The sequence below is a fragment of the Ptychodera flava genome, chromosome 9 (genome assembly GCF_041260155.1).
Source record: "Ptychodera flava strain L36383 chromosome 9, AS_Pfla_20210202, whole genome shotgun sequence".
NCBI classification, from domain to species: Eukaryota; Metazoa; Hemichordata; class Enteropneusta; family Ptychoderidae; genus Ptychodera; species Ptychodera flava.
In genome coordinates, this window is record NC_091936.1 from 5,068,946 (window position 1) to 5,093,088 (window position 24,143).

Below are 24,143 nucleotides of genomic sequence, written 5' to 3' on the forward strand. Positions count from 1 at the left end.
TGTCATAGGACACCCACTCTGAAAATCCAAGCCAATGGCTGCGTACAGTTGTCACAATTGCCACGATGCTTTCAGTTCCCTCTCGGATGTTGTATTACACACTCGGGCCCGCCACAGAAAGCAGGACACGCCTCTTCGGTGCTACCTGAAGGGGTGTCAAGAGGAGGTAGAGATCGCTGAGCTCACCAAACACATCCGCCAAAGGCACCCGGAGCAGTGCGCCATCGTCTGTCGGCTATGTCTCCAAAAGTTCCTCTTCCAGTTTGACTACAGGAATCATGCTCGTCGTATCCATGGAGAAACACTCCGTTTTCGCCAAATAAAGTGTCCAACCTGCAAGGAGAACATCCCAGACTACACAGCAGATCACCATAGACTGGTCGAGTGCAACGATGACAAGCAAAGAAACGCCAATACCAGAACAAGAGGTACTGACATCCATCCATCCAGTCACCTGTAGCGTGTCCAACACTTGTACCCTCCACTCACCTGTTTCCATAAATTGGTCACGTGTTTTCCGAATAAGCCTGCAGTGCTACGTGTATACTAGACCAGTGCTGTGATTTACCTGCATACTCTATATTTTCAAAATGACCTTTGACAGTACCTACAGTGATTTTCATGGTCGTGTAGCACACGTCCCGTCGTCTACGTATAAAGTTTTCCGCAATCTATGAAATCAAAGGTTGAGATGTGCTGAGGTTGGCCCTTCATTTGTTTCAGTGCCCCTCTACATCTTCCTGCTTTGCCATCTGATGATCCTACATCAGGCTATCTGGGAAATGACTTTAAACACATAGAAGAGATTTAATTTAAATCTTTGTGAAATAAGTATGTAAACAAGAACAGTAGCATGGAACAAATAAGTGTTTTGTGTAAAGAATGTTATTTAAGAATTCTGTCCCAAAGCACATTGTGTATAAAATTCACAGAATCCCGTCAAAACAACTCCCCTAATGCCGAAGTCATGCTCTGTTTTGTGATGTTTTCATGAATTTATACCCAGTAAGAAATAAAACAAAGAGTTACACATCTGGAATCCAAATAATGCCTTTTGCAAGAAATGCAAGGAAACAATTTTTTTCCATCAGCAAGTTGACAAACGTTATTCTTTTCCTAAGCGGGCAACTTTAAAAAAACCTCAAAGGAGGATTTGACTGTTTGGATCTCCATTGGGCCTGGGAGGGTAAAATCACACTGTTAGGAGAGGGCATTTTGGAACTTTGGTAATGAGATAGGGTCAGCATGAATTTTTCACACAATGAAAAAACACAATTTGAAATTTAGGGAAAATCTGTCTACAACTAGATTATTGAAATATCTCATTGACTGTAAATTACTTTGAATGAAAAGTCTCAGAAGCAGAAGTCTTTCAACTAATTAGTTCTTTGTGAACTATCTTTTTCTGGTGCTAGCAAAAGCAAAGCCATCTGAACTATTGGGACAGACATTTGTATCTTTGGAAGACTTTGTAACAGAGTCAGTGCAGGCACCAAAAGACTACTCTGAAAAATGCAGACAAGTTGTCAATGATGTCATCACTTTTATCAAAAGCAAAGATGTCAATCTTGCTGTCACCAATATCAAAGAAGTAAGTATCCAATTCTTTTCAGCAGAAGTTATCACTTACTATTTTCTAAAAGTCTTCGGGGACTCAGATCTGTCATGTTGATCACTTATTCCCAGAACGCACCTTCTGCAGCTATTGGCTGTCATTGAATTTGTACAGCACAGAGCACATAGGATGCAATACCGACTTAGGTTTATCTTTTGGCTACATTTTCCAGAATCACACAGTTGCACACAGGAGAAGCAGAGAACTCCTTACGCTTGTTCTATTTTTGCTCAATAAATTTCTACCGTGAGTCACATCCAGAATTTTCTGCAAAATGTAATGTTGGTCCATTTATATTTGTAAGCTTTGTCAAAACTTGCTCTGTAATCATTTATGTCTGTTTACATGAGCTACAAGCAGGGTAGTCAGTGAGAGAAATGGATCTATTTATCTACAAATGCATTTGCTTATGTAAAGTAGGATGATTATTTTTAGTCAGGCCAACCAGTGGTGTCACAACTCTGTTTATATGACTTTTTCACTCTTCTTACATTCCTTTGCCAAGCACTATGCCACCCTCTGGCATTTGTTTCGTCCCAGAATGCTCTGATAGTTATTGTCTAATCAGCTAATTCATGTACCAGGAAATTCAACTTGTTCTAAATTTCAACCGACCCATTTATTCATGTAACTTTCCGCAGATGAATTGTTACTATAAAGTTAATTGGTGAAAAACAAGGTCACATATACCATTTTCTTGACTTTACCAATCAAGAACTGTGTTGTCGCCCAATTTATCCCTGTCTGGCAGTGTCAGTTAGCCGTCTTTCATTGATTGCCTTTTTCTCCACAGTGTGGCTCTGTCGGCAAAGGCACCACAGTCAAAGACAAGGTAGATGTAATCTTGGTTGTTTACGCCAATGATTTTAAGAGCATGGAAGATTACACCAATAAAGTGAGTAATGTTGCTGGTCAACTCAAAAAAGCCTTGGAGAATTCAAGTGAATGGAGGGACAAGATTTCCAACTTGAAAGAAACTGCCAACAATGTCACTTTTGACATCAATATGGCTGATGGTGACAGTCGATTCAAGATTGAACTTCAGCCCTCTTACAGATTATTGCATGATCACGCAAGAAGAGGTGTGTAAGAATATTACTACCATTTTCCATTTATTGCTAAAAGTACTTTTGTCTGCTGCTGACGGAAAGTCTAACTTATTTGGTTTTTCATTTATGTTCTGTGCGTTTTGCTGCAGCTTTTAGTTGGAACACCCAATCGTAGTTATTATCAGAGCATTATTGAAATATATTTCCATTTCTATCACTCTTGTAAATTGAATTCCTGAAAGTGCTGTAAAAAATTTCTGTTTATTTTTGGGTAGATCAGTGCATGAATTTGTTGTCAACTACATTCCACAATGTAAGTCACTCTTGGCTACAGTAAATACATCTCCAGATGTAGAAATTTGAATATTTCTTATCACAAACTTTCTCACCAGATGAGAAGAGGAGACTGTACAGAAAGATGCTGAACATAAAAGATGATGACAGAGAAACATACAACTCATCTCTCGTGTCTTTACAAGTGGATTTCATTGGTCCAAGAAGTATGCAGGTGAAGAAATTGATCCAACTGGTGAAATACTGGCGCAATGAATCCTTTGATGATCAGAGGATCAGCAGACTGGGAAGAAAACTTCCATCAGCATATCTGATTGAGCTGGTGGTGGTCCGTGCTTGGGAAGAGGCAGGACATCCGGAGGAATTCCAGCTGGCTCTAGGATTCCGTGCTGTTCTGGAAAAACTAGTGGACAACAGGTCCATGTTCATCGTGTGGTATGAAAACTATGACAAGAGTGTTGCCAGGGACTCCATGAGGAAATTTAAAATGAGGAGGTATGTACTTGATGACACATACTGCAGGATTAGGTCAGAGGAATATTTACAAATCTCAATAGAATTCGACAGTTTCAAAAATGTTGTCATACTGAATCTTGTTGTTGCTCTACCAAGTTTGCCTTTACCTCAACATCCATTGATTAATGGCCTATTGGATAGGCAGTTTTTCAATCCTCATCATCTAGCATTCTTCTAAATTTGTTGTTGTTTGCTTTATTGATAACAAAGTAGGAGCGAGTTCAAATACATTAAGATTTTGACAAAATTACCAATATTGTATTCATCATTTTTGGCCAAAAGTTTCCTTTAGGGCTTAATTTTGTCAAAACATGACAAATTAGCAATATTGGTAATTTTTCAATAACTTTGGTTGGAAACCCTTTTTGTTCCTAAAAACCACCACCCAAGTAATATGTACTTGACAGGTTTCAAGAATCATATAATGATGTCGATGTTTGTCAAAAGACTACTCTCCTGGTTACTAAAGTATATACTTCTAACATTCACATTTTGATGATAAATTTTCCATTTGAATATACAGAATTTATTTTTGACAATTTCAAAGCAAACATAGCATAACCATCAACCAAGACCAGTGACATCAATTTCAATGGCATAATCTTTTTATAACATCTTTCAAACAGGCTATTTAAATACCATCTGTCAACCTTTGAACCTGCAGTTAGATGCAAATCTCAAGAAATTGATAAACTAGTGATGTTTTTTGAGGAACTTTGCATTGCAATGGCCAACTGAGTTTTACATACCGAGATTGAATAAAATGTCACTAGCATGCGTGTAATCTGAGCCAGAGAGTACAGATGCATTCTAAACTAATTGAGCATATCATAGCACAGTGTATTGGTACACACCTGTCTTGTTGTAGACTCCCTAGCATAGTGGTGCACACCAGTCTTGTGATAGACTCCCTAGTATAGTATCAATCAGAACAATAAAACGCCTTCAGAGTGCTCCACTCAAATTAGAAAGTTGTGAAAGTTTTGATTATTATGGTGACCTTGCACCATCTCTTTTCTAGATTTGAGAAATCTGCTGGTAATTTCAGTGTTGACTATTGACAATCAGGATTAAAATAAGATTTTGATAACTTGTCACAAAAAGACAATCATAATATACTGTGGTTGTCAACAGAAATGTTGTTCACTGAAAAAGGAAACGTTTTTAGAGAATCGAGGAAATTCAAAGCTTATCTCATTACCTAATACCATCTTATTTGCTTTATTGTTCCTAACAGACCCATAGTACTTGATCCAGCAAACCCTACTCACAATGTAGCAGCTGACTGCACTGCATGGAGAGAGGTAGAAAGTGTGGCCCAAGACACTCTCAAGAAATACCTGTTCAAGAGTTGGGTCTAACTCAACACGGACCTTTCAGCCAACAAAATACTCTTTACTAGGTACCAGTATTTGGCCAGTAATTAAACCAGGCACTTTGTAATCATTTCCCCTGAAAGATTTGCCATGTGGAAAAGTCCATCCATCCACACAAAATAACTGGATTGAAATGTGCTGGCAAAACTTAGGAGTGTGGAATTGAGTTGACGTATTTCTTGTAGACGGTGAGGTCAGATTTATCTCTGTGTGAGGAATCCCAGAAGAATGGAGTCACAATGTGACAAACAAGCAAACAAGGTGTACTAACATTTAGACTTTTACTGTCTGTCCATGGTAAGGCACTTTGTGAGCTGGGAGACAGATAGACAGTACCGGTATAACACATGTTTCATCTGACATTTGACCTCACCTAAAGGAAACTTGCTTTAGCATAGCCCTAGACAAAGCTGTTGATTTATTATTTTAGTTCATGTATTTCAGCTCATTAGAGCAAATTGACATTTTTTCCAAGGTTCAGTGTTTCATAGAGTTGGTCTTTAAACATTTTAAATTCTCACCTAGACAGTTGCATGTTTTATTTTAGACCAAACCAGGGTTGTAATGTATATATGAAGTCAATGTGAAATGTGCATGTGTAGATTACACTGACAGAGGTGTAATGAATGCAGAATGGGGATGTTCATTTCCACACATGTGAGTGAGTTAGGTGCCTACTCTGTCGTAGTTCTCAGGATGGAGGGATGCACAGCAGAGGAATCAATGGGCGATATTGTGTTATAATGTGAATGAGCTGGGTGTACGTGCTAACAGTTAAAGCAAACAGAAGGGTTTGCACTTGAAAATAGCATATTGTGACATGCAAAGACTGTTTTGATGTCACTTTTGTCTCCTTTCTTCAAATACAGAGCATTTATGGCCCTCATTACCATCAAGACTGCTCTGTGAATATCTTGCCATAGTGGAATGTGGTGAGGTTAAAAGTAATGGCTTCATACTTGGCAACTTTCCACATTTGAACTCTAAAATGAAAGATGCACACACATGCTAGTTTGTTGTTATCATCTTATAAATGGTGTTTTTTCTGCACAGATTGGAGACTTTTATCAAACATTGCATAACCTAGTGAAATCATCTAGTGATATTTGATTAATGTTGGTTGGTTGTACTTGATATTACTTGCATAGGTTTGCTTTCATAGCCTAGTTTGTCCAGTAACAGAGTTGACTACGTACTCAAAACTAATCACTGCCATGTTTGTCTCTGTGTCAGAATCTATCTGATTGTTGTGACAGCATTTTGTTACAAAAAATTCTTGAGTAGCACACACAGTGTTCAAAGTAGACAAAGCAACTATATTACAGATGTCAAAGGTTGTGTTATTTGTGTTTCATTTCATCTTGTATACATCTGTAGAATATTTGGATTAAGGTAACTTTTTCAAGACAACTGTCATTTTAACAGTATCCAAAATGCATGCACTTTATCTAAATCAGTTTCAGTAATAATTGGGACACAAGCTAATTTTGAAATGTTTGTATCGTTCTCAGTGAATTAACAGGTTGGATGTAGTTATTAGAAATGCATGTCAGAGGTTAAGAAGTGCAGTGTTGCTAGTGAATGAGCAAGCGACCTCTTACAGTGTGGTACAGTGGACCTACCTTTGCACTTGTTTGGAGCAGTGTGATAAAATCTAGCAAGTACATAGTGTTGTGGCATATACTTAACAAGTATTCAGTTCAAAGATAAAGTTTCCTAACTTCACTTAAAAGTTCGATCTGAACAATGCCAGTGTTCAGTATAAACCTTTCTCCAGTAAAGTTTTGTACAATCTCTCTTTTCTTTGAAATTTTTGAACTCCTCAAAGGGAAATGGGATTTGGAATGGGATGCAACTATTTATAAATGGGATTGGGATGTGGGTGCGACGATGCTCACTGTAAAAAATACAATAAGTTACTGTGCTTGCAAAGCTGAAATGCTGACAACTTGACGGACATGAAAGTATTGATAGAAAGACATGTCCCATCTTTTTAAAAAGTGAAAATATATTTAATATATTATTCAACAAAATCTGATTAAAATCAGATGTAGAGAATGTGATGTTTCCACATTTGCTTGTTCTTTGGTATTATTGCTAGTTGATAGTCACTTCACTAGAGAGGTGACACAAACACAACAAGAACAGTTCAAAACAAATGTGAAACGTAAACATCTCTACATCTTGTTTTAATCAGATCGCTCACTGATATTCCATCTCATGATATGAAACTGAAGATATTTGACTGTAAGGGGCATTACAAAAGAATGTTTTCCTTTAGGCTGCCATTGATTCGAAGGGGCATTGAGAAAATAGTCCATATTTTCATATCTATTGAAGCTTTATATATATATATATATATATATATATACAAAAAACTGTAAATTGATAATTTAAATTATGTCAAAGACATATCTGCATCAACAGATGGCCTGTCGTAACCATGGATGGCCTCATTTAACCATGGAATGGCCTGACTTAACCATGGAATGGTCTGACTTAACCATGGAATGGTCTGACTAACGGCCTGACTTAACCATGGAATGGTCTGACTTAACCATGGAATGGTCTGACTAACAGCCTGATTTAACCATGGAATGGCCTGACTTAACCATGGAATGGTCTGACTTAACCATGGAATGGTCTGACTAACGGCCTGATTTAACCATGGATAGCCTGGCCATGGAATGGGCTTCAGAGACACTGAGTACATGTACCAACTTTCAAAATATTTCACTGCCACTTTTAATGACACAAATAAGTGAATCTTGTGTATTCAAATTTTCCTGGTAAGCTAAGTAAAACTTATACCTTGGTGTAATTTTGCAGGTGATGTCAGATTGTTTTGCACTAAAAATATGTATTTACTTTTTACTCTCCACAACAAGGGAGCTGTGAGGATTTGTTGAGAATACAATTGTCTCTGGTTGTATTTCACAGTACATCAATAGCAACAGCTCTCCAAGTATAATATGGAACTGTAGTACAACTTGCTTTACGCCCATGTAAACTCCCTGGCTATTATTGCTTGAACCATGTCACCTGGCATGAAGAAGGATTCCAAAAGCTCTTTGATATCCACTTATTCATTGCATGATTGCCAACATACACAGTGGTGTAGCCCAGTGCTTGGATGGTATCCACCATGCCACATCCAAACATTGGCAGGTTCAAAAACTTTTCAAACTTTATCTCGGAAGTCACAGGTTGGAAAAGCTATCTTTGATCTGAAAATTGAAGTATATTTTACAACTTTCAACCCACAATGCACGTAGCTCCTGTTTCAGTATTGTGATTGGCTCGTCAGAAAAACTCATTTTTCTGTGTGTTGTCTTCACCATGACCTTGAAGTCCCATATTTTACTTCATTTGTATTCTTAGTTGTACTTAAACCAGACCTTTAAGTGATTCTAATCATTGACACAGTTTATCAGGTCAATTATTGTCACAACACAGTTGCATATTTTTAACTTTACAACTCATCAAGTGTTGTCTGAAATAAACGTTGGCTGAAAGGAATGCATTGTAATCGTCATTTCTTTTGTTTATGGTGCATGAGTGTTGACTTGATATGCACAAAAACATGAAGTATTATGTGTATACAGAAATATAGTTATATGTTAAATAGCATGAAATAACTTCTTTAAAAAATTGCAAGGCCATTGCAGTGTGATTTTAATTGTTGTTGTTGATCTATTTACAGCTTAGTATTTACTACTATATCTTTCAAACAGATTAGTGTTAGTAGGGTTGCAGCAACATCATGGAAAAAAGCACAACTGGCGTTCGATAGTCACACGCCCTCTGTCGGTAAGTGAGCCAATAGGAGTCTTACAGATTGTTGTTGAACACCATGCACCAGACTAGGCAGTCCACAGTACTGTAGATTTCCCACAATTCATTATGATGTGTATCCTCGGAGATTCCCCAGAGAAGTCTACCAGGTCTCCCATGTGTAGACAAATTCATAGACGAGTTATAAAAATTCTGAAAACGTACTTTTACCATTCGTCTCAATCCTCATTTTAAATGATTTGGAAAATTATGCAAGATTGAGAGAGGAGATAGCATTTTTGTAAAATTTTTCACTGATTGTGTCATCAGCCATACAGAATGTGATGGAAAGTAGGGAGACTAGTTGCACCTGTTTTTTTTTTTTAAACAAAAAGATATTGATTTCTTCCGATGGAAATGACAAAAGAAATTTGCATTCTAAGTTTTCTCAGAGAATGACCCCTTCAGTTCGTCATAACTTGCTGACTAAAAAGTATGGCATTTGTAGTACCTACAGAATGTGACTTTTGTGGTTGTTTAATGGTTATTTGGAAACTTTCACCTAAATATCTAAACGTACTTTTACTAGATATTATTTAAAAACTATTATGATGCTGCATATTATTGCTTATATGCAGAACTGAAAAAGTTATAAGAAAAGTAACCTTCAAGGATACAAATCAAAGAGAATTGTGGGTAATTTATTGTACTGTGCACTGCTATTTTCGTGAGGGAACAGCTTTGACTCGTAAGAAAAAAGTTGAAAGAGTAATGGATTGCGGGGTGTTAAGTGATTTAATTGTCCAACTAATCATCAGAAACCTCTTTCGTGGATTCATCACACAACTTCACAACGCTTAATCTCTGGCGCTGGAGTGCCCATGGAGGTTGTACTGTATCTTTGCCATGAACACTCCGAGCGCCGGTGCAGCGGATGAGGAAAAACACTACGGTTATAATTGCAGGTTGCCTTTCCTCGTCCACATGGTCAGTTTTGCACGCTGTTGTTTAACATGTTGTGTTATCTTCGTTGCGTTACTATACTATGCAGCGTTCTTGCCAAATATGAAAACAAGTGTCTTCGTTTATTTAAAGTCCCTCCACTGTGTGGAGGGACTGTGGTTTATTCAAGCAAATTTCTCGAAATGTTAGGTGCCCTATAGCTGAATGTCCCAATATTTCAAATTACTCATAAAAACAAGTGTGGAGCGTAAAAAGAAAAGCAGATGAGCTTACATTTGCAGATTTTAAAGATATTACTTCACATCCAATTATCCCAAATTAGTTCCAATCGTGCTCGTAGTTCCTCAAAGTGCATGATATGTTTTTTCAACTTTTTGAAGCGCTCTATTTGCGTTGTTAGCAACAGAATGCCTTTTGCACTTTACTGTTTAGTCAGAAGAAGGTGGCGGTGATCGTGTTGGTGCTGATGAAGCTTCACTTGTTTTTTGTGTCTTTCTCGCTGCGTTTTTGGCAAGCTTTGCGCGGCCAATGAAACTTGATTTTCTCTCTGGCATCGGCCCGTACATGCTTTGGTCGATTAATCTAGCACTCTGTTGAATGACGTCTCCGATTTTTGATGCAGTCTTCGACGTAAAGCCTGTGTCTCTCTCCAAGGCCAATAAATTGGAGAGAATGTCGCCTCGCTTCTGCGATAAAGATTAGAGAGTAGAGGACAACAGTAAGTGATGTACCGACAGTCACGGTTACAGATGTAGTTCCCCACAGGAAGGCAAAATGTGTATAATTTACGGTGGCTCAATGAGGCCTTAGGAGTTTTATTTCATACCTGTAATTTTTATTTCATACCTGTAACTTTTTTCATACCTGTATATTTCTCGTATCTGTAATGTTTATTTCATACAAGTAGTTATTTTTTCGTGCCTGCATTACAGGGCCTTAAAGTGAAACGATCGCAAAATAATTGTGAAAAAATTTATCACTTACACCAATATAACCCATATTGGTTGACGGTCTATGGCGTGTACCTGTTGAAGACGACGGCGGTGAATCGAGCCACTCGTCCTCGTCAAAAGAGTCTTCAAAAGCCTTCAAGTTCAGGTCCCACACTGTATTAAATATCTGTTCAATAAGAAACGTTTGACAGAATATAATCGATAGCGATATGAAAATACCTGTGTGCGTATATGACACCAAATGAAGAGTGTATTTTCAGACTAACGAGCATAGGTTCATGATTATGCGGTATGCAAGAATACCTAATATTTATTTATGTAGAAATTACTCGACTGGATATATGTCGTGTTTCGTTGCGACGTTGAGGCGGTGGGTTTATGGACCGTCTTTTCCCTATTCTCTCCCTCTGAATGAAGTACCCCGAGTTTTAATCATGTGATACACCAAACTTTTTTTGGCAAATCTGAATCTTATTGCATTAGAAATATTCATTTATACCTCTCCTTACAGCAAATCTCCAACAAGGGGAAAAGAAGAGAGTACAGCTAACCTCATCTAACTCCTCCCGGAGATTCTTATACCGACCGATGTTATCTTCCAAGGCTGTCATCACAAGAAGTAAACTTTCTAATTTCTCATGGGTTAGGTGTTTAAAGTCCTGTGTGCTCAATGGTAGATATTGCGTTGAAATTAGTAAACGTTTATTGCGGACCAATGGGAAATCTCAACCCATATGTGTCGTTTTCATATCAATTATGTTATACTACAAGAGACAAAATTTATCGTCAGTGTAAGTTCCCTTGCGTCTTGACAGAGATTATTCGTGTTTTTCAACTTTCTGAAGAAAGGCCTTGAATGTAGAATTACGGAAAGTGTTGTCACGTTGCTGAAAAGGTATGACATTAAGTGATAGTGATACTCGTAAAACAGTACTATCTGAACTGACAAAAATATATACCGTAAGCTGTATGTCTAGTGACAAGTCAAATATTTAACATGGAATTTCACCACTCCATCTTTTTGTTTCGAATAGATAACAGGAATGATACATATTTCTAGATTGTGCATGGTAAGCTTATGTTATTTCGAGCAAAACTTCTGTTGAAGACGGCAAGGCCAGGAAAAGTCTTATGAGTTTGTTTTGTAACGATTACCTTCAAAAATTCCATTTTTTAAACAATTTCTCTATCGGTGTGTCTAGTGCCTTCATGATTTCTGTAAAACGTTTGAGCATATTGTCAAAATCGTCTGACATATAGTTTCGTTTAAAAATATTTCAGCCATACCCCGTTATGGAGAGGATTTTGCGATGATAGGTCAACAGACTTGATGACCTCATTGACACTGATGATGGGGACGTCCGTGTCATGTGCCCCTTCTGTGGATTAAACAAATGTTAAACAGTGAGTGTTGTCCGCTATTGAAACGTCTACTCATACCATTCAACGGATAATATGCACAGCGAAAAAATCCAACCTAGGATGCATCTAAAATCAGGGGCACCAACCAGATAATTTTGGAAATTCCGACTACTTTAGTTTTCTTTTCATAATGCAAGTATGCTATTCTACGGTAGCTGGAACAAATATAAACTTACAGGGGTGAAGGTTGTTTGAAAATGCCCCGGTGCTATAATTTGGACAATTTCCCACCTCTCATAAGTTGCTGCATTCCCAACAGAAAAATCACCGTGAGCCCATCTGTCCTCTCCTCATCTCAATACCCCTCCAATACCCCGTCCCTGTCATGTGATTTTGTCCTGCTTTCTGGGAACCCCCCCCCCCCGCGCAATTGAAAGCAGATATAACTTTGTCGGCTACTTCCTGCTAAAGTGTGAATTGAGGTTTCGTAAAGATATATCAAGACGTACTAAGTTTGCAATTGTCTTGATCTTCTTATCTCTTAAGTTTCTGTTTTTAGATATGGTATAATAACAGTTGGAGTATTTGAATGTGCAATGTGGCAATGACAAGTGTGATTTCACTAAAGACAAAGTTCACCAACACGTGTTTGAATTCAATCGCTAAATATTCGATACTGCGAATTTGACGAAAATCAAAGACAGTGGAAACCGTTTGCGACTGCCCTTCGCTACGATTTCACTCTTCCCGGCCACCCAAATAATTCCCCTCCAAATTGCCCACGAGGGCGGGAAATCTTCCTTCTGTCCTCCAAGTTGAAAAGCTCCAAAAATGTGTTCTTCCGGCCAAAAGTACCCGATACATTCCCCGTCATGTCGTTTTAAAACCGTTTCCCTTAACAATCCCCGTATACCGATGGCTGGACTTGTTCTTTGAAGTTTTTCTCAGAACAAAAATTTCATTTTTTACCACTGATGATGACAAAATATTGCCTGTCTACCCTTTTACAGTCCGTTGTTACGAAGAAAAACATGCCTTCGCTCTCCGGGAAACCAGCTGCGAATACTTTTTTACAAACAAGCTCTGTTGGCTGCCCTGTTCATTGCATGATCAGTCAGACAAAAGTCGAGTACGGTTATGTAAACTAGTCGCGGCTCATTGTAATGAATCAACTCCGGTACTGTTGCGCATTAGATATTGAGCTGTCGATTAATGACTAATGTTATAGTATAAGGACTGGTAACACTTGGAACTTGTGGTGTGTAATAACAAAAGGTTTTACCACTTTCATCGCCAGAAGGTTTGGTGGCAAGAGTGTCTTCGTTCTTCTTCTTTTCTGCTTGTACTTCCTTCATTGCTTTATCCTTCAGAACAGAAACACTCATTAACTCCAAGCGACAAACTAACAGGTGAAAGGTGGAATGGGTCGACTTAAACACAATCAATCGTTAGACTGATATGATGCGTAGTGTACAAAATGCATCTGGTTGTACAGTGTTTGATTTGCCAGACGATAACAGAAGACTTGTCAACTTGGCGTAAACTTCTCTTCAGAGACATAACTTCATCTATTCATGGTCACTACATTTCAGTGATGGAGCACAGTCCCTCGTGAGCTATTCAGCTCTGGAACTATTCGCCCAATAGACATGTGTACATAAGCGAGAAAAAACCCGGGTCTTTTCTCGCTTATGTACACACGTCTATGGGGCGAATAGTCCCGGAGCTGAATAACTCACGAGGGACTGTTGATAGAGGGACCGTGATCAATGTGAAAGTATATGTATCAAAATACAGAGTTGTCATTACTCCTGTTTGCTGAGCAAGATTTTTGAGGGCTTGTGTAAAGTAAATCCCGTTTATACAATAACATTCAAATTGTGATATATCGGATTATTAAGCTTGAATACATCGATTTATAAGATTCTCCTGTCGATTAGTCGTACGAACTCGACATATAACAAATCAGAGTCAAAAATAAGAATAAGCAACTCACCAAGTTCGTTACCATGACAGCAACAACCAAATTGGCAAACACGAAGGCACCAATCAGAATGCAGATAAAAAAGTAGATGCAGCCGACGACGAATAGGAAATCGTCTTGTTTACTCTGGGCAGAATTGTAAGACGAATTGTGAGACAAATTTTCCCATTTTTGTTATATGTATAATTGAGATATCATTTGTTTTACGATTGTTTGAAAGCCGTAAATCACTAAAGCATACGACACTAATATCACAAATTTAAACAACCAGTACACGCAATCAGACAGGGCTCGAGATTCCAATGCCATTGTGCAGTATCTGAATTTTCAGCCTTAGAACCAAGATTATGCCATCGAAATAATTTCATCCTTGTCTTGATTAGTTCAGAATCATAGTAACTAACACTATAAACATACAACACAATTGAACTTAAAGTTATTGAGACAGCGAACGGCCCTACCTTCTCTCGAAAATCATTGAATATTCCCATCCAACCATCTTGAGTGACGCAGATGAACAGAGAAAACATCGCTGAAATATACCATCAAATGGAGGGCAAACGTTAAGATCAATCCTTCGGTGATAATTATAGCTGAATGTGAGAAACAGCTTGACATTGTTGTTCAATAGCTATACTTACTAGTATTTGGAAGCTGCTCTGATGAATATTACATAATTATGCCATTCACCTATCACCACAAAACTGGCGTCATGATTACTACCGGGTAACGATTATTTTCATACCTGAACTCATATCGCCAAAATGACGAGGTATTTCACTTCCAAATAGCGCAACACCTGCCACACTCAGTACCACCATGATGACAACCAACAACAGACCAATATTCAGCATGTCTAGCAACGAAAAAGATGAGACATGATGGACTTTACTGTAATCTCACCATTCCATTGGTACATGTAACGGAGTACTGAACCTCAGGAGATGGATATCTTTTATGTGTACAATTTTCATTGATAGCCATGGGCGTGCAGGACAAGGATAATTTGGGAGATGGACCGGTTTATATTGCGGTATCATATTGCGTTTATCGTTATTGAAGTTATCTTTGGCACTAAATTTCTTGTGTGGGAAATCTTACCTTGCGAATGATATGGGCCTGAGGGGCTATGATAGTTCTGACAAACGTGGTGACAATTTCATGTGTCTCATGATTTAACAGAATAACTGCACATTGTCTTGCCGTAAACTCACCTGGAATTGACTGGAATATCGTCTGAACGACAATCGACAACCCCGCCAACGCGCTCACACTGTAAATCAAAGAATGAGTTCAATGTTTTGAAATAATAATTGTCATTTTTTATCGAACAGTCGCTGTGCACTTGGTCTCTCTATTGCCGTACAGACTTCGTAGTCTGATTTCAAAGTTCATGCCTCATGGCAGAATATTATTCAATATGCAAACATGGTTTTTCACACTACATTTTGCAATTTAACATGGTTTTTCGCACTACATTTTGCAATTTAACATGGTTTTTTCGCACTACATTTTGCAATTTAACATGGTTTTTCGCACTACATTTTGCAATTTCACATGGTTTTTCGCTCTACATTTTGCATTTTAACATGGTTTTTCGCACCGCATTTTGCATTTCATATAACCACTGTTTCGGCCTATACATACACTATGTTGACGATTTGTTTCTCTAAGATAGCCAGGAGCACTAACAAACCCTTACAGGTCAGTCGTTGAAGAATTTTCTAATAAAAACAAAGAGTCGATACTCTACCTTCGGAGACTTCTGAAAGCTCTGAAAACTCGCAATATTCGTAAACTTCTACTGCTGCCCAAGAATTTTAACGCTGAAATAAACAGCGATTGAATATATTAAAAATCACAATTTTCGCCATAACCGATATCATGTCCTCAAGCAAAGAGTGAAGGGACCGAGAATAGGTACAGAAGCGAGTGTTGTTACCTTTCAATGCGTATATTTTTTTTTACTTTTTATTGTGTCTTTTCTGGCTGATCCCGATATTCTGCACCACTCTCCTCTGCGTTATCATAAATCCATACGTTCCATCTGTGGTATTACAGTATGGCTGATTTCACATTTCATTCTCAAGACACAAACAATAAATGAGTAAGGAAATAACGGCCTGTCCGCGGTATATACATTTTCGGTAGGACAGAAAATGTTTTGTTACAAATACCTGCCCGATAAACAGGTGAAAATCGTTTTTAGAATTATGATTTGCCGAGATCAGAGTAGGTATACCTGTTATACAGATATGATTACGGGACCGGATACTATATTATTGCTCGCTATGCAACTTTTCCACTTCCTGCTCGGATGATTTGTTAAATTGTTTTTTTTCTTCGACTTATATTTCACATTGCATTAAGCTTGGTGATGTGACCTGAACTGCATAAAACCATAGTATTTTTACAATCAAGGAACGTTATCCTAACGATATTACTCACTTGGGCCGAGTATCAGCGCCACAATGATGACAAAGTCGAGAATGTTCCAACTAACTCTCCAAAAGATAAAGAAATCATAGTACCACTTTAAAAGGAGTTCACAGATGAATATGGTCAGTACTGTGTTGTCCAGGATTGAGAATATACCGGCATTGGCTTCCGACTGAAAATAATTCAAAGTACAATAGACTCACATCCGCGAAATCTACAAGTGGCTAGTACAACCATACTTGGCATGTAATTTAATATTACCCGGTAGTAATATGATTTTTGCGTGTGAAACTATCACAAAGTTAATTCATCGATTTCGAAATATCTTTGCCTATACATTGGCTCTCTCTCTCTCTCCTCTCTCCTCTCTCCTCTCTCTCTCTCCTCTCCTCTCTCCTCTCTCTCTCTCTCTCTCTCTCTCTCTCTCTCTCTCTCTCTCCTCTCTCTCTCATCTAGATTAAATTGATGAAATGTTGTACACCAATTTAATTCGTTTATACTATATTTAAATGAACTTTACTGGTTAAAACTCACGATAGCATCATCTGTTTGTAGGCCGATTAAAACTGCGTTGATGACGATAACGATCAAGATGAAAAAACGGAATGGTTCGCTTTCTACCATACGTCCAACCAACTCCTGTAGAATAGAATGTCAGGTAAACAGTCACACTGTAGTGCAACATCTGTTGTGTAAGGAAGTAAGAATTTATCAATTTACAAATTCCACGTATGAGATCAAGTCAGACCTAAAGATAATTTATGACGAAACTTTGAAATTAATAGGACACTCTAATGTCGAGATCATTAGATGTAAACAATCAGATTGTGATATTCATTAGAGACCCATGTTATAGTGGATACTGTAAAGTGCTAGCGAAATATTACCAACCCAAACCATTTCAAATTTTGCTTCATCTGGTTGGAGCGGTCTGTACTACTATTAAGTACACGTGCAAAATATCGATTATTCATTCTTCGAATCCAAGTTTCTCTGGAGTTTGCTTAACATATTGGTAGATAATATTAAGCGTCATCTGATTATTACAAGTTTAGGTTAGGTTTATCGGTGGCACATTTCTTTCTGGACCGTAATTTGGTTTATGTATTTGAAAAGACAGGGGAGACGTATTTGAAAATAATCGCACTTTTCATTCGTTTACCTGTGATACAAATGCTTCCACCCTCTCGTCGTCTTGATCAACAATGTCGTTGAAATCTTCCTCGACGACTTCAGCTTTGAACACATCAGTCATTGAGGCTCCCTTCTTCAGCTACACGGTAAAGAGTTAATCGTGAACACATTTTTGTAAGGTGACTGCCAAATGATACGAAAACAGATCGAATTCGTAGGTAACTTTGCTCTACAGCTTATCAATGGTGAGATGTATACCTAGCTTGGCGTCTTGACTACTAACAATGATTAAAATAAATGAATATTGTGACAGCTATACTTACAGCCGTTGGATCGAAAGTGAACTGCCGATGAATTTCCTGCCTGGATATATAAAAAAGGAACAAAATCTGTGAATTCTTACGATTATCTAACGATCGATTTACACGTTGTCGACATCCAGTTAGCAACAAGTGGTCGCGATTCAAATAGCCGCAGTGGTTTCGTAATACATTGAAGTGTCGTACGCGTCTCTACAATTGTGGGTTACAATTTTGCTAAATACAAATATGTGACTTTATCCATGCCTATGTTAGATAAGTATAAATTTATTAAACGGAATGGAAGATATTTAATTGTATTTCATATTTCATTATTTCATTGTACTTACTCTGTTGATAGAGCAGCTTTCTTGCGCAGAGGTAGACGAATAGTTTCGCTGATCTGTCATTAGTAGAGGATGAAATTAAAACATGAATTTAACCTTGAACTTATGGTATAGAGGGGTTGCTGTCCTTATATCATACAATTTCGGATATCAAACAAATAAGTAAAACGTGCGTATCCGAAGTGTTTCATACAGAAACACGTTAACGGAACGACTCAGATGCATATAGCAAATGACATTAGCTGATTTCGAGATTGCACAAAGTTTGGATATTTCAAATCATTTGATAATCAGATTTGGAAAAATGTGAAACTATTCAGAATCAAATGACACATGAAATGAGGACATAATAATTGATCGGCTCTCATTGAAAATTGCTCACCCTCCGAAAGGCACCGACAATTGAAGTCCTTCGATTTGCCCATCGTAACGCAGAAGGATCGGGTACAAACGACGATCTTCGTCTATCTCCGGATCCCGTGACATGGGATGACTCTTTGAAAACGTCATCCTCGTCTTCTTCCATGATGACGCTTCCTACGCGTCCACGACCAAACATTTTCCTTGATGGAACATTGAGAATCAATAATGACGGGTTAGTTTATGAACGAAAAGATTGAACAATTTGTTACAGTCTTATACAGAGTGTGTCATTTTCGAACAAAGCGTATGGAAATTCAATCCTTGGAACCGCTGTTAATTTCTGATTGAAAATCTCAGATGAAACATCTCGGAAGAATGATATTACTTTCAATGCACGGATGAAACATGTATGTACACACTTATGGGGTTTGCATCTATAGCCTATCGGTTATTGTGTTTAAATGGGGCAGTAACTCTAACTTTCGCTAACATTTCATCATAATTTTGTCCTTCAAAAAAGCCATGTTTTCTTATTCCTCTCCATGAAGTATATTCAAAGACAAAGTCTCGGCCTTTCCAATACAGTGCACTGTATAATATCTAATTATTGCTGACAAATGAATTCTAGTCAGGTATCAACAGGTATAACAATAGACATTACACACAGCCTGTCTTAACAAGATGAATGTGAGACATTTTGGCATGATCTTTGGTAGTACAACAAGAACTCTCATGGGAAGCACATTCAATGTCACACCTAATGGTAAAATGCGTTTCGGGACAGATGTTCGAATTCGGACTCTCAAATTTTTACAATATTGTTCTGGTGTACCGCTTGTGTTGGCTAATTTTGAAGCTCTTGAAGTAAATAAACTTGACGATGCTATATTTGTAAAATCGAACGTGCACTCTGTCCCACAGAGTTAACACTGGATGTCAGTAATTTTCACAGAATTTTGAATTCCAAATACCGTATTTATGTACAGTATGTTTCTCTACTATCAAAAATTGCTCCCTGACTCCTAACATTTATGCTTGATTTGGAAAAGAACGTTGAAAGTTTTCTTTGGAGTGGTAGAGTGATAGCAAAACCCAGCCACTATGGAAGAGCTTGAGCAAATGTTTGCCTTTCATGAAGAGGCGCAAAGTACCTTTCATGAACCATCTTCTTTGTGATGCAATCCTGATAATGTAACATATTATCCAATTTTTGTTCTGAAATTGGGTCTCAAAGTCCCAGAGGTTTGGAATATTTAGGCGGATGTGCAGTGTCTCTCTAGAAGACATCATGATATAAAAACATAATATAAAAAGTGCCAACGGTCGACGATAACTGTCAAATCAGGTATAAATACGTAATAAATACTACAGTCTGACCACTTTGTAAAATAAATGTAAAAAAAACTGTGTGACTTGCCGCTGGCTAAGCTCGCACTATTGACTACATGTACCGGTATATACCAACACTATACATAACATGCGATTGTTGGGTCAATGTCAAAGGTTCAATTAGTTTGACAATACACAGATATGTTGCTCACTTACCTCGCTTTGTTTTAATCTTTAATCGTCTGTATGTATTTTGTAATGTGCTCCGACCAACCGAAAATGCATCAACTTCATCCACGGTATAACGTAATCGAATTCTTAGAACAAGGGAACTCGTGCCGAAAGCCCAATCATCTTATTGCGTCCTTCTTCACGAGATCCCAACGCGTTATACTCGCTTGTCCCGAACGACATACCTGTACGCGAACATTCGCATCGTTCTATTGAGATAGTCTAAGAACATTTTGAAAACCTTCGCACTGTACAGGGGAAGCACGTTTTTTTTTTCTTTCGTTAGTCTAGCGCCAGATTTGGAAACCGTTTTAACATGAATGACCACCACCGAGCTTACCAGCCAATAACACCGGCAAACAACAAACTTTTAAAGAAACGATGGGATCAAAGTAGATTTGACACTCACCGAAGAAAAGTGCAGAACGGTAAGAATGTTATACTTTCAGTGGCCAAGGTTCCAAAACTCTTGACTAACCTGTTTAGCAATATCAATACAGAAACGTCAACTGATGGAGAATTCGACATTTTACGGCATATACCGGTTGCAATTCTTTTTCTTGGGTCCATGTCATGACGAAATAAACTCCGTCGGTAGAAATCCTGGAATCTTCAAATTTTTCAGAGCCAGTCTAGAAACTTGAGTGAAGTCGGTGAAAGTATACAGTGGAACACATCGGAGCTACTACTCTGGTAATTTTTCATATTCTGCAATGTTGCGGATAAAATCGCGTGACTTCGTCATCGTCAGTGGAATGAAACGTCATCTTATAAAGTCTGAAAATATCTAAGAAATGCAATCTATGTTCGCCGACTCTGACATGATGAGGTTTTTGTAAAATACAAAACCATGAACTCTGTCTTTGAGACAAAACATTGATATGAGTGGACAACAGGTATTCTGTTGACTGGGTCAAAATGTTTTAGATATTATGCCACGTTCATATAGCTTGACGATATACTCAATAATTTTGTACGGAATATCAATTATCTCATTTCTCTTTACCATTTTGAAATACCAAGTATCCGAACAGTCATAAGAGACTCAAGTTAGGTCTACGTGACGCGCCGACGCTCTTTTCTTGACATAAATTCATCGTTAACAGCAACAAGAAGATGAACAAGAGAAAATTACATGTAAGCAATTCTATTCACTTACAGCTAAACCAGTCATCGATAACAACCCGCCAAAAATATACATGCACCTTGTACTGAAACTCAAGAAATTACAGGTAGGTTGATTATATGTTGACCTGAGGGAACTTATGTATTTGATTTAACCGTCCAAGTAATCGGGATGTGCTTGCATTGTCAAACAATGTGATATTTTATTAAGACATTTGCAAAAATTGATTATGTTTGCACGCACAGTAAACCGAACATTATGGGTAAATAGTTCTAGCATAAAGTCACTGTATTTCACTGCTACTAGATGGAAGAAGAAAGACTAGCAACAATCGAAAGAGATAATCGGTTACTGCTTGAGAAGATGGCACACATCATGAGAACCCGGGGACGTGTAGACAACAGAAATAACTATGAACAAAAGAGGTGAGTACTTTGTATCTCAAGAACGTCTTAGGGTCTGACTTACAGTCTCAAAAAATAACTGTGTCCGAAATAAATTCGTAATAAAATATATTTATGTACACTGTAATTTAAAAATTTCTGAGAAGCTCTCACCTACGTACGACATTTGCACTAACTATTCAGGTAAAATGAAGGGTTCCACCAAAAACGTGTAAAAGCAGATGAATTTCAAACCAGAAAATCCTAAGGCAGCCGTGAAGCAGAGTTGCTATTTTGGTATGTTGATGATATTGGACGTGGTCACAACATGTACACTGAACCACCAAATATAACTCTAACTATAAACTAAATTTTGCTCCCTTCAAAGTTTGAACAAGACAAAACGACAGAGGGAGCTGTTGATAATTACACATGAAAATCAGGCAATCTTAAAGAGAATAGTACCAAAGGAACCACACTACAACCACATTAAATGGGAAGATGAGTGGAGGGTAAGCTTAAGCAACCAATCTTTGCTCTTGATTACGGATTTCATTATTTCTAACAAACCAACAAGTGTAGTGTAAATCATGAGAGAAACTATCGGTAGGTTTTGTCTAATCTGTATCTATTGATGTCAGGTATTTGTAGTGTAGGGATTTTCTCACGGGCTAGACAGCTGATTGGATAAGCCTGTAATCAAGATGTAAATATCTGTGGAATATTTGCATATTTGCATGCTCATTACTCGTTCTATACGCAGATTTTTCGTACGGGGTCTGATAAAATACACAAGTATTTGGCAGATTGCAATAATATAGAAGTTAAGCCTGCCCAATTGCTGTCCAAAATTATCATGGAAATATCGTTCTATATGTGAACATTTAATTGAGAAATATCGGTGTTCAGAAAATGGTGTCATCGGCGGGGAAATGATTTAAAAATTGTGAAGTGTGTTTGTATACTATACATCGCTGTTTCAGAAGTCAACCATATCAACAATAAGTAATTTTAGAAGTGTAAACGTGTTATTTAAAGTCTGATTTATTTTTCCGTATTATATCACACTAGATAAATAAGAAATACATGGCAAACATTGCGAAGTATCCAATTTGGTATGAAAATAATCGGGATGAATTACTTCAGAAGCAAAGGATGCAACAGAATTCAAAGAAACGCAGTGTAAGTAGACATGTGACCTGTCATTATGACCATCTGTGGATAAATATGGTCTTACCACGGTCCCACCACGAAAGGTGGAGAGATTGCGGCTGTGAAAATCAGATTCCTCAGTTATCTCGACTCTTAATCTGCCTAACTATTTCATCACATGATCTGGCTGTACATCTCTGATTGGAGATACTATAGTCACTAATAGGCCAAACCCGGAATTCGAATCGACCGCGGTAGAAACAAAGCCATGTGCACAACGCGCACAGATGTACGTGTATTTCCATACGCGTTCAGTACACATGTGGGTTTGTTTGTACGGCATCACGTGATTATTTGGCGTACTGAGTATGTAGAACGGCGTACGCATCGCGTCCTTTTTATTCCGGAGTAGAACTAATTTGCATACTGCAATCACTTGAATTTATCGCATAATGAATTTCTCACGACGTTCACTTCTCCCTTAAGTCAAAATAAGTTAATGACTCCTTTTTTGTTTTCAATTCTTCCCTTGCAAAATGCTGTTTCTAACATGGCTATATATCTTAATACAAGGAAGATGTTTACATTTGAAGCCAATGGCTCAAAAGATTGTGTAAGGGAGTAATTCTATGTAGAAAGGGCAGGGGGTGAGTGGATGCCATAAACTCTGCTTCCATAGCTTCTACGCTTACTTCTTGCAGGTCAAGTCCATAACAGGAAGTTCCCTCGGAAAGCCGTCAGTTGTGTGTTAAAGAAAGTAATGGACCAGTCCAGACAAACCACCTCATGGCCAGTACTTCACATGTTTCACAACCTTTTATGTTAACAGAGATCAGTTATAAATAAAAAAAAATTATATATAAAATTATATTTCTTTTAATGTTTATTCAAAGTGTTTGATTTACCTATAAAATGCCTTACACACAGTACAATAAATTCTGCAAAAGAGACTTTATATTATAAGGGATTCATTGGAATCACTACCATTTAACCAGAACAGCGAAGAACAAGAAAAGATGGAAACGTCTCCATCTGCATCTCATTTTAATTAGATCTCCTCGCCTCCCGATACGGAAATTTGAAAACGTGAAAATCCATCGGCGAAATTGTGATTTGGACTTGCTCAGAACGCCATGAACTTTGTCAACTTTACTCTTTTATCTACGTCCCTTTTTGTAAACCTTTCGCAATTCAAATGGCACACACATAAAAAAGTAAACAAAAAACAAACAAGCAAAACAATGACGACGACAACATCGACAAATAACAGCGACGGGTGAGCTTCCAAATGGTGAAATGTAAACCCGGTTGTGGCATTTCATAGGAAAATTGGTATCCATGCATCTTCTCAAAAATCACTAAACAGAGGGTCTTTTGTTCACCATATAAACTGTCCATGACAACACTTTTTCTAAGACCTTGTCCGTAACTGATTAAAATACCTTGCAGACAAT

The 24,143-nt window shown here is 37.8% G+C and overlaps 3 protein-coding genes, 1 long non-coding RNA gene and 1 pseudogene across 4 annotated transcripts; 2 read left to right on the forward strand and 3 right to left on the reverse strand.

Moving 5' to 3' along the window:
- Positions 1–34: 34 nt before the first annotated feature.
- On the forward strand, positions 35–5,016 carry LOC139139828 (2'-5'-oligoadenylate synthase 1A-like; annotated as a pseudogene).
- A 4,938-nt stretch (positions 5,017–9,954) lies between these two features.
- Positions 9,955–14,460, reverse strand: LOC139139831 (cation channel sperm-associated protein 4-like). The gene is made up of 7 exons (XM_070708768.1): positions 14,348–14,460; positions 13,899–14,012; positions 13,185–13,266; positions 11,828–11,919; positions 11,092–11,199; positions 10,572–10,706; positions 9,955–10,273 (listed from the first exon to the last, which is right to left on the reverse strand). The coding sequence occupies exons 1-7, from the start codon at positions 14,414–14,416 to the stop codon at positions 10,016–10,018; spliced, it is 858 nt and encodes a 285-aa protein (XP_070564869.1). The 5' UTR covers positions 14,417–14,460; the 3' UTR covers positions 9,955–10,015.
- Positions 14,461–14,605: 145 nt separating this feature from the next.
- Positions 14,606–17,592, reverse strand: LOC139139715 (cation channel sperm-associated protein 4-like). Its single transcript, XM_070708576.1, has 6 exons — positions 17,488–17,592; positions 16,860–16,964; positions 16,335–16,497; positions 15,640–15,712; positions 15,101–15,159; positions 14,606–14,742 (listed from the first exon to the last, which is right to left on the reverse strand). The coding sequence occupies exons 1-6, from the start codon at positions 17,578–17,580 to the stop codon at positions 14,606–14,608; spliced, it is 630 nt and encodes a 209-aa protein (XP_070564677.1). The 5' UTR covers positions 17,581–17,592.
- A 199-nt stretch (positions 17,593–17,791) lies between these two features.
- LOC139139832 (uncharacterized) lies at positions 17,792–18,769 on the reverse strand. Its single transcript, XR_011553885.1, has 3 exons — positions 18,488–18,769; positions 18,109–18,161; positions 17,792–17,822 (listed from the first exon to the last, which is right to left on the reverse strand). It is a non-coding gene; the product is annotated as an uncharacterized lncRNA (long non-coding RNA).
- A 1,485-nt stretch (positions 18,770–20,254) lies between these two features.
- On the forward strand, positions 20,255–23,515 carry LOC139139833 (sperm axonemal maintenance protein CFAP97D1-like). Its single transcript, XM_070708769.1, has 6 exons — positions 20,255–20,456; positions 21,190–21,260; positions 21,461–21,579; positions 21,926–22,049; positions 22,609–22,719; positions 23,391–23,515. Exons 1-6 carry the CDS (start codon positions 20,345–20,347, stop codon positions 23,439–23,441), a joined length of 588 nt encoding a protein of 195 aa, XP_070564870.1. The 5' UTR covers positions 20,255–20,344; the 3' UTR covers positions 23,442–23,515.
- The last annotated feature ends 628 nt before the right edge of the window (positions 23,516–24,143 follow it).